The sequence below is a fragment of the Pavona decussata genome, unplaced genomic scaffold (genome assembly GCF_977016875.1).
Source record: "Pavona decussata unplaced genomic scaffold, jaPavDecu1.1 SCAFFOLD_300, whole genome shotgun sequence".
NCBI classification, from domain to species: Eukaryota; Metazoa; Cnidaria; class Anthozoa; order Scleractinia; family Agariciidae; genus Pavona; species Pavona decussata.
In genome coordinates, this window is record NW_028145697.1 from 6118616 (window position 1) to 6130000 (window position 11385).

The 11385-nt window shown below is 38.5% G+C and overlaps 1 protein-coding gene across 1 annotated transcript in view; it reads right to left on the reverse strand.

The window, feature by feature from the left end:
• The window catches only part of LOC146454861 (uncharacterized), a gene marked incomplete at its 5' end in the record, with an annotated part of 31852 nt that overhangs the window by 6509 nt on the left and 13958 nt on the right, over positions 1–11385 (reverse strand). The window contains 4 exons of the mRNA XM_085095383.1: positions 6788–6901; positions 7091–7204; positions 7758–7952; positions 10414–10524. Coding sequence (XP_084951509.1) covers positions 6788–6901; positions 7091–7204; positions 7758–7952; positions 10414–10524 — 534 coding nt within the window. The remainder of the gene's footprint in view (positions 1–6787; positions 6902–7090; positions 7205–7757; positions 7953–10413; positions 10525–11385) is intronic.

The following is an 11385-nucleotide window of genomic DNA, read 5'->3' on the forward strand; positions in this document are numbered from 1 at the left end:
AGCTCAGATTTCACCTAGCGGAAACTCGAAATTTTACACTTTTAACACAGACGTTTACATAGCTGTGAATCTTTCTTAAGTATAATTGAATACATTGATTCTTCCTTAGTCAAACCATGGCAATAATGTTTATCTCTACTCATTTGTGAGCGAACTGAGACCCGATTAAGAAGACACACTTTTCTCATTTACGCGAAGGTGTAAAATAATCCAAACTCAGCGGCGAAAAAAGCTGACCGGTAGTTCTTCAAATCCTCTGATATTATAACCAAAGACCGTTCAGTCATTGATTTTTAGGTCTACGTTTTTAAATCTTTAGGATCTATTAGCACTTTTGCATGAACGCCGATCAAAATTCGATAAAATTCAAATTGAGCGCCTTTGAAATCTACAACTCTACATAACAAAGCACTATTGAATAAATTAACTCCTCGGCCAAAGTTTGTACATAAACATGAGGGTTTTACGTTTTTAGCGTTTTGAACCGTTTTAAAGTATTTATTGATGTTAAATATTGTCGACACAGGTAAAACAAACTATGAAACACCAAAATTACCACGAGCTGAAATTAAATCTCACAGGCTCGCTCTCTAATCTGTGTCACGCACGAGTGACTTAGCTACAATTAGTACAGTAACAAACAGATATTTACATCTGTTGATTTAATTAAAATAGGTCTTATTTTAAAATATCTTAGTCAACGATGTGCCAGGTTCCCCAGTTAACTTGCTGAAATAAAAAAAATTCCTTAATAGTAATTCAAACTACTGTCTAGAACAATTAGAATCGATTTTATTTAGTATGAGAAGTTTTGTGCCGTCGATAACCAATCGGAAGTAACTGTTTCCGCGAAAAGCAAATATTGCACCGTTCTCTGAATAAACAAATCTACTTAACCATATAACCAGAGTATGTTGTTGGTGAAGTTCATAGACATACATAACAACGATGTCTTGCTTGTTCTTGAGTATTGTCGGTGGGATTTGCGGCGCAGGCGAACGCACTTGCTACTCAACTTCCGTCACACTACTCACGCTCAGTGTAACCAAGATATAAAACATCGCACAGTCCTAAAACTCTCCGGACTTGAACAAGAATTGAATTGATAGCAAGATTGCGTGTTTTTAAAAGTCAACGAATTTATTGGAGATGACCACCCGTTCGTCTCATCGTGTCAGGTTAGGCATAACCTGACATGATGTCGATAGGCTCCACTCCAGAGGCCAGGGTGCATTCCGCGTCAACATCACGCCGAAGGTACGCCAAGGACGTCTTAATTCCACGCCAAGCCGCCAACTTGACATTTGACAACAATGTGACCAGCGGAATTACTTACCAAGATGGCGGGCCGGCGATTTTGCGCGGGAGATTAGCGTGACAAAATCGCGCTCTGGAGCCTGGTCACTTGGGTAAATCACGTCACGCAGGTAACTAAATCACTTTGGCACCGACATGTTTGGGGTCTGTTCTTGTAAATTTATTTTCTAGCTACTTTGATGATTGTACTGCTTACGCCACAAGATATACGCCAGCTGTACGCCAACGACTTCGATCGTACGCCGGTAGGCCGAGCGCTCTTCAAACCCACGCCGAAGATCTTCGGCGTATGCAGCCTGGTCCTGAGGGAGCACTCGGATTTCTTTTTTTCCGATTATGCCTGTGCCACTTACTCAATAATACACCATTCTCATTTATTCTCCAGGCTCAAAAATATTTCATCACATTTATTCCATTGCACCTATGCCACACATGACATTCGAATCCTAGCAGTATGCAGGATGTTTGTCCCATGAAGGAATCGTGTTTTTTTTTTTTTTTTCGATTATTCCTGTGCCACTTACTGAGTAATACATCATTCTCAAAAGTAATTTTTGCACCATACCGGAAGTTGTTTGGGGTCACTCAGCAGGAGCTGTGGAAAGTAGCCGCACTGGAATAGGAATATATTTTTTCCAATCCATGAAGATATTTGACCTTTCAAAATAGCTCCTCCCTACGGGCTCAGGTAAATAACAACTGCAAAATGTACTACCAAGCAGGAACTGTCTCCAATGAGCGTGAGTTTGTATCCTCTTCACTCTGTTGTCCAATGCGACTATAGAAAACACTATGAGTTTTACGACTTGCTTGTTTTATTGATTGCGCTTGTCAAACAACAGTACAGTCTGTCATTGATAGAGAAAATAAAGTTAATTTTGACAATATTCCATGAAAAATACTAAGACGTTTCCAAAGAAGGCACCGAAGAATAAATAATGTGCACTGTCATTTTTACGACAGTTAAAAAGGAGGGAAGGGTGTGTGTGTGTGTGTGTGTGGGGGGGGGGGGGGGGAGGGGGGGAAGGATTTAACAACCATACTATTCTCTCTCCCCAACCACCCACAAAGTAAACAGTTTGCACAGTATACTAGTGGAAACGTCACATTGACAATTATATGTTTACGTCTAATAGCACAATTACGGTCCTTGCATCAATCTAATATGGCCATTTCCCCACAAAACTATATTTAAGTAGATCTTTGATCAATCTTGTACGTCAAGCTTTGTTACTTTGAATTTGTCTTGGCTTCTTGCGGAGACATTTCAAACTTTTAACCCCTACGACTTTGAATGGATTTACAACTGTAATTAGCGAGTTACACGCTGGTTGGCCGGTTTAATCGCGGGGGCAGCCTTGAGGTGGTCGCCATACCATTAGGCCCGGTTCATACGTCGAACTTTACATGAGCCGAACCTAATACCTATTAAGGTCGACCTAAATAATTAAGTTCGGCAGTTGATTCAGACGTCGAACCTAACTGAAGTCGAACTTAACTACAGCTAGAGTGAGAAAGTAGATTTTCGTGGTCAGCGGCTGTTGTTTTTACTCAACAAGATTCAAAATGGCGGGAAAGATGAATTCTGACATGGAAGAGCTTGTTTGGTAAAATAATGAAGACAGGCCAAACACGGCTCGAGATAGCAAGAATATGACCTTCAAAGCTAATTTACTCTTACGAGTACGTCTTTGCAAGATCTCCCTTTTCTGTACGAATGTAGGGAAGGGTCTTTGTAGATCCCTCTTAGCAGAGGCTGATTTTCTACCAAGTGCCAGTTACTCATCTGAGTGGTTTTAGATTAGGCACAGAAGGGCGATATTCCGTAACAAACGGCAAAATGTTTTTGCGCGTTTTTTGTTTGTTTTGTAGTGCCGACATTCTTTCGCTGAAATTGACTACTGAGTTTTATCTATAAGGTTATCGAGGCAACCTCGGTAGCGTAATCTCTGTTTTCTTCAAATGCTGTTTTTGAAGATTTTGTTCTGAGAAGTCTTGAGGCTTCGCCTTTGATATAGCCTGCATTGGAAAGTTTCTGTATTCTTTTTTTTTAATCTTTGGCATCTCAGACAAGTATATTTAGTTGTTTCGAAACAAGAAGAACAAGCACATTCCTCTTTTCCCACCATCTTGTTCAGAATGAAGTCCTTTGCGCATGCCAAGTCGATGGAACGCGCAGACCTCTGGGATAGATATAATTTATATAATTTATGCGTAACGTATGCATTAGGTTCGGCACATGTAAAAGTTCGACGTCTGAATCGAAGTCGAACTTTTGCCGTTCTATTCGACTGGCGCAGTCGAATAGAACGGCGGGTCGACCCAAATACAAATCTGTCGATCCTAACTGATTCATACGTCGATCTTTATATGCGCCGAACCAAATGATTAGGTTCGGCTCATGTAAAGTTCGACGTATGAACCGGGCCTTAGTGTATCTACCTCTTCACTGAACACACTTTTAAAAAAGATAACCTGATCAAATAAAACGATTTTTCGAAAGAAAATAAATAATGTTATATTTTATTCAATTATGCGCAATTATAACGTAACGAGGTCACTGAAATATTTATTATGTGTCTGAGCTCAATCGGGCGCACGGGAATGGAAACTAGTTAAAGTTTAGCGGGTCGCGCGTACGAATTGAGAGATAAAAAAACACATTGCGTACATGTGGGTAGTGCTGTGCACGCGCTGCGGACCTGTTTATGGACACTCTCTCACTCACTCACTCACTCACTCACTCACTCACTCACTCACTCACTCACTCACTCACTCACTCACTCACTCACTTGTTCACTCACTCACTCACTCACTCACTTGCTCACTTGCTCACTCACTCACTCTCTTACTCACTCACTCACTCACTCACTCACTCACTCACTCACTCACTCACTCACTCACTCACTCACTCACTCACTCACTCACTCACTCACTCACTCACTCACTTACTCACTTGCTCACTCACTTACACTCTCACTCACTCACTCACTCACTCACTCACCCACTCACATACCTGGCGACAAAGTGGGTAGGGCATTATACAGTGCACACACTAATATAAGCGCAATCCATAAAAAAATGAGAGGCATGAAGTAAAAGTTGTTATAAAAATATTGGATTGGTTAACTGAATGAAGAGATAAGTAATGAAATGACCCTCACCACCCCTACTTATTTCTCTCCGTCGTTTAAACAAATGATTTTTTCATATAATCTTAAGTTATCAGAATGAATAGACTAAAAATAATTCATTGGAGAGAGTTCCTGTTTGGTAGAACATCAAGTAGTTGGTTGCTTACCTGAGCCCACAGGGACGAGCTGTTTTGAAAGCTCAAATATCTTCATGGATTGGAATAAATTTATTCCTTTTTCCAGTGCGGGTGCCTTCCTCAGCTCCTTGCAGTGACCAGAAACAACTTCTGGGATGGTGCAAAGATTACCAGACCTTCGCCAACCTATACATAACTTGGCCAATGAACCGGACAGATAATCATATCCGATAAATTCGCCGGGTTCTGAAAACATCCACATCCCGCCAAAATTATTTCTACCTCCGTTTCAATTCCGGAAAATTTCAACGACTTTTTGTGATTTTTTATATCCCTGTTACACAGCGTGAGTGGCGTGACGGAAGTTGAAGAACTTGTGCGTTCGTCTGCGCCGCAAATCCCACCAACAATATTTCAAGAACGAACAAGACATCGTTGTTCCATGAACTTCCCCGACAATAATCTCTGGTTTTAGATGCAATGTTTCACAGATAAAGATAACTCGATTTATTTATTTAGAGAACGATGCAATTTTCGTGAGAACAGGTACTTCTGATTGGCTATCGACGGCATAAAGCTTCTCATTTCAGTTTGAATTGATATTTTCTTTTATTTTTATTTCAGCAAGTTAACTGGGGAACCTGGCACATCGTTGACTAAGATATTTTAAAATAAGACTTATTTTAAATCAACAGATGTAAATATCTGTTTGTTACTGTACTATTTGCAGCTAAGTCGCTCGTGCGTGACACAGATTAGAGAGCGAGCCTGTGAGATTTAATTTCAGCTCGTGGTAATTTTGGTGTTTCATAGTTTGTTTTACCTGTGTAGACAATATTTAACATCAATAAATACTTTAAAATGGTTCAAAACGCTAAAAACGCAAAACCCTCATGTTTATGTTCAAACTTTGGCCGAGGAGTTAATTTATTCAATAGTGCTTTGTTATGTAGAGTTGTAGATTTCAAAGGCGCTCAATTTGAATTTTATCGAATTTTGATCGGCGTTCATGCAAAAGTGCTACTAGATCCTAAAGATTTAAAAACGTAGACCTAAAAATCAATGACTGAACGGTCTTTGGTTATAATATCAGAGGATTTGAAGAACTACCGGTCAGCTTTTTTCGCCGCTGAGTTTGGATTATTTTACACCTTCGCGTAAATGAGAAAAGTGTGTCTTCTTAATCGGGTCTCAGTTCACTCACAAATGAGTAGAGATAAAAGTTATTGCCATGGTTTGACTAAGGAAGAATCAATGTATTCAATTATACTTAAGAAAGATTCACAGCTATGTAAACGTCTGTGTAGCGAGAAGCTGAAAAGTGTAAAATTTCGAGTTTCCGCTAGGTGAAATCTGAGCTTCCGGTAGGGTGACCGTTTTTCGTGGTTTTCTGCCGTTAAATGGAATATTTCAAAAAACTAACCTCATATCCTTCAGTCACTTACCTAGGCCTTCAAACTGACAAAGTATGAGCGAAATCGATTTTTTGACCGTGGCCACCATTTCTTTGATTTTTACTGACAATCACTCTTTATTGTTTACTTTTTTTCGGGAAGAAAATCCTACATTTTTGGCAATGGAGGAACGAGGAAACAAGAACAAAAACAAAACAGCAATACCAACGACAAAGACGACGACAACGACAAGAACAAGATAGTCAACCAAGGAAACGAACCAGAAAACATTAAGAAATAAGTATTCAGAGGATAACGCTACACAGCGCAAAATTTACAGTCAACCCAGGTCACGCGTGAACGATATTTTTGAAATTTGAACGGAGTTTTGAAATTTACATGTCAGTTTTCAAAATCGCCAACGAGATTTCAGAGTTCCCGTATAAATTTCCCTAGCTTATTGACAGTATAAAGCTATCAATTTTTCTTTACATTGCAAAATTGAATGTTTCAAGAATAACAATTGTTTCCCAAGTATTTTGAATCTTTTTTTCAGTTAATGCGTCTTTTTCGGAACGATTTCCAGAGAGATGTCCAACATTTCATTCACACGTCGGACATTACAAAGAGTAATTCGAATGTCCATTTCATTCTTGGAAATACTGTTCACGCGTGACCTGGATTGACTGTAAAGCTGCGCTTTTAGTTTCTGACTGTGTAAATTTTGGCGATATGCTCAGAAACACATAAGACAGCAACAAAAATGGATTTGCAAAACAACCGAACTAAAACATTGAATCATTACCTGTTTGACAGTGATCTCCACTAAAACCCACTGAGCAGTTACAGGAATAACTGTTGATACCGTCTACACAGGATCCACCATTAGCACATGTACGATTAACGCACTCGTCAATGTCTAAAGTTATAAAATAAATATAAAATAATTGATCATGATTGATTGATATGTTTAATCCAGCAAAGAAAACAGCAAAGAAACATTATTACAGGCTAGACAAGAATACAAACAAGAGCGACATCAAAAGAAAACTGAAGTGAATCGAAATACATTTTCAATAAAAAATAAAAATGCTTGATGGTAACGTACCAATCTTACAATGATTTCCAGTAAATCCCACCAGGCAGTTACATGAGTAGCTGTTGACACCATCAACACAAGATCCTCCATTAGCGCATGAGTGATTAGTACAGTCGTCGATGTCTGTTGGATAATAAAATGCATGGCATTGGAAAGGTTAATAATGAGATGACAATAGAGGCCTTAGAAAACTCTAGAAAGTAGTGGGGGCGCAATCATGATGTAATAAGTGTTAATTCTAACCAGTTTTATAAATTCTACTTCCCCCTATTTTATTTAACTGCACAGAGATAGTGGCCAACACGAAAGCCTTGCTTCTTTGGCCACTATACACTTCTTCCTTAGAAGGTAAAATCATTCAATAAATTGCTCTGCATGTTTAATTTTTCTTACTATAAAATATATTGTATTTCGTTCGAACGAGTGTGAAAAAAATTGAATTGAATTGAATTGAATTATCTATGCCATATGATGTCATCACTTCTTGTTAGGGACTTAAAAGGAAACACCCTTAGAAGAATTATCTATACTCCAAGTGTCGTTATCACAGCTTTAATATTTGTTAAGTTATGGAGTATTGCGGCCCCAAGCCACCCCTCCTCTCCCCCACCCCTCCCCCCCCCCCCAAAAAAAAAAAAAAATTCCGGCTTAAATAGGGTCAAAACTCATATTTTACCTTTACAGGTTTTCCCATCACCTATGAAACCAGATGGACAAGAGCCACAAGAGATGGCATTGCTGTTTTCAGTGCAGGGTACACCAGGGTAACATGAATCATTGCTACAGTGCGTGATGACGACATCACAGTGTTGGCCTGTAAAGCCAACGTTGCAAATGCAGCTATAGTTGTTCACTTGATTCACGCAAGTACCTGTATAAGGAAATACAGTACTTATCAGATTTTCTCTGTCTTTCTGTATTGACAAGTTAGACTAGGTCGTCATATCTTCATTTGTGTTGTTGTTCTTCTCTTCAGTTTGCATGCTTAAATTTGAAGCTTTCAAACTGAGCTTTTGTTGTTATTGTTGTTTTTCAATAAACCCTTGCACGGTTCTTTTCAACTTTTCATAAGGACCAGCTAGCTAGCGGATGTCGAACGACCATTTGATAACAAACGCTGAAATTATGGTATCACTACAGTGCTTTCAGGGCGAATGCTGGTTGTGTTCGCTATATTCTAGTAATTGCTGCTTTGTTTCCTCTCTGTTAAAGCCAGCGGAGTTCTACTAACTCTCTAGATTTTACTAAATGCTAGTTAAGGCTATAATACCGAGAGTTATAAATCTGATGTCACGCAATACATTACCAAGGAACAGTGCTCGACCACAGTGCTCCATCAGAAAATTAATCTTTCAAGGCCAGACTCGTACCCAGTCGCTATTTACGTGTTTTGTGGGGTGAAAAGATTGGATACGAGGATGGATTGAGACGTGCGGATTTCGATCCAATATGGAGTTCGTCCGAAGAGTGATTTCTTTTTTGTTGGCTTATAATGTCGTGCTGCCGTAATGGCTTCTTCGCAGGAATATTCTCGGGAAGACGAAATATGACTGTGATACTAACCTTCGATCCACAATTCACTGAAAGAACTGTCCAAATCACCCAGATCGTCTTCCCACGAATGTTCCCACGAATAAGCCATTACGGCAGCACGACATTACAAGCCAGCAAAAAAGAAATCACTAATCGGACGAACGCTTTATTTAGCTCGTTAAATACCAAACCGGCATGCGCAGTGAATTTTGACTGCAAGAAATGTCTAAAATTACTCCGTTTTCTTGAAAAAGAGCACTGCACGGTTCCACGCACGATTGCACGGATCTGTAAACCGAAATCTGCCAGTCGCTATTTTCCTTTGCCTCTTCCCAAGACACCTCGCGCGCCTCATTCCATCCTCGTATCCAATCTTCTCACCCCACAAAACACGTAAATAGCAACTGGGTACGAGCCTGTTACAAGGCATCAGTAGTCTAATTTCAAGCGAAACACATGGATGTAGTATCACTAATATAAGATTCAATAACTGGATAAAAGAAGTTCAGGTAAATTCTTCTCTATCTATGAAAACCAACAGTGCTCCATCAAAATTACATTAACTAAACACAAAGAATGAATATATTTACTGACTTTTAGTGGAGCACTGTATAGAATTGCGTTTATACCTTTTTCTATGAAAGTTTACTTACATTGGGCAGGCATGGCTACACTGCCACATGTTATTAACGCAATCTTTGCGCAAAAGAATTAAGTGTATATACGAATTTAGCGATTCCTTTGGTGAAGAATTGTCACGAAGAGAGCTAGGGTAGCTAGATACAAACAAATGAAATCTTTCTTCGAGGTTCATCATCATCGTATTTTATGTCAAAGGTATACAATTATATAAGATAAGATTAAAACAAGAAAAAAATAAGCCCCACAAAATAAACAAACAAAAAAAAGTAGAAGATCAAGAAGAAGAAGGAAAGGATAATAATGAATAATATCCTCCATAGCATATATGAAATGTTATATACAGTTACTAACAAACAGACCACTTCAGTACGAAAGCGTTATATTTTTATGTATATAAATAAAAATGATATGTTTTGGCGAGACATGGAGGGGACTTTTCTGTGGGACCGTTTCCATGAACACAAGTGTCAACCCGGATACATACACTGTTCTATAACTTTATTTATTTCTACGTTTTATTGAACATACGTACTTTTTATAATTACTTGTTACGTACTTTTTGCAATTAATGTATTCTTTATTTACACTATTCTATATTTTTTTATTTAATTTTTTTTATCGTGCATTTGGTTATATCAAAACAGATACTTGCGCGTTATAAATTTTTAAATTATTATCTCATTATAAAACGTTTTTTTCTTTCACAACTACAAAAACTCATCGTTATATCTGTGCGTCATTTTCTTGTGGTTCTCTGTATAGTGCAAATACCTTAGAAATTTCAGTCGAGTCATAAACCTTATTCCAAAATGTCATATATTCTAAATATTTTTGTTAGCATTCAAACACTCCCTTCTTGTCTCCTTCAAGGTAAAATATTCTTTCGATTTTTGAGCTTAAGAACGAGGTAAGAAGGGCTGATGTACAAACGAAAAAAGATAATATTTAAATAGTAGCCATTTTTGTGTAAGGTCTATTGACCAGTATGATCCATCCAGCCACCTTCTATCCACCCATCTGTCAGCCATTGTTAGTAATCATTTAGAGTCGATTTTAGCTCATTTGAGCTAGTTTTAATAGGCGTTTCTCGAAAAAAGTCAATCTGGAGCATCGACATTTAATTCATCTTTGCTAATCTTAGCTAAATTACCAGTTACCATAAAAGCAAGGTGATGACTGGCATTCATCTATATCAATACTGCAAGTTCTTCCACTATATCCAGGATAGCAGGCGCAAGTATATCCGTTGACGTGGTCATTGCAAGTTCCTGTCAATTAAATATAAAACAAACGAAAGAAATGTGAGATCAAGAAAAACGTACGATGTTCATCATAGTTTAAAGAAGGGGAATCGTTGTAAATAAGCGTGTCAAAGTCAAAGTCAAAACGCAGCAGTTTTTCTCAGAATACAGTACCCTCTTCTTCCATTCATTTTTGTCCAAGTGCCGCCGTGCAGAAGTCACCCGAGGACTAAAAGTGCCAAGAAATTAAATTCCGACAAGTTTGAGTGGTCTAAGTTTCATCTAGCACAAAGCCAATCACCCAGAACCAAAAATAAATTACGCTTATGATAGAACGCTATCATGCCACTTCACGGACACTTCATTATCAAATTCTTTCACACCGCTGCTACGCTACGTTACAACTGGATGAGATCTTTTCGTACAGGAGACGAAAAAACTGTACAAGTAGAGAGCGCTAATAATCACCGATAAACATAAGTTTAATAGAATCTAGCCTCTGTTTGAGGCACTAAACTAATTCTGATAAAAATATAGAAACGAATTGGAAAAGTTCAACAACAACAACAACAACAACAACAGCAGCAACAACAACAACAACAAATGTTTGAACCGGTAAGAGAAAAACGAACAAACCTCGAGTTAAAGGAATCTGAAAACTGTGGGCATTTAGTGTATGGATCAGAAAACTAACCGTGTAGTTTACGTTAAGGTGCTTGTTGGACCCATGAATTTCCCACTTAGCGTTAGCCATAATTAGGAAATGGAAGATCGCACGAGGTAAATGAAAAAAAATCTCTGACCTTGGTGTAGACTAACCACACCCTCCTGGTTTGATCGTCTGTTGCTTTACCGACTCATCTACGAGGCTAGACGAGGGCATGTGGT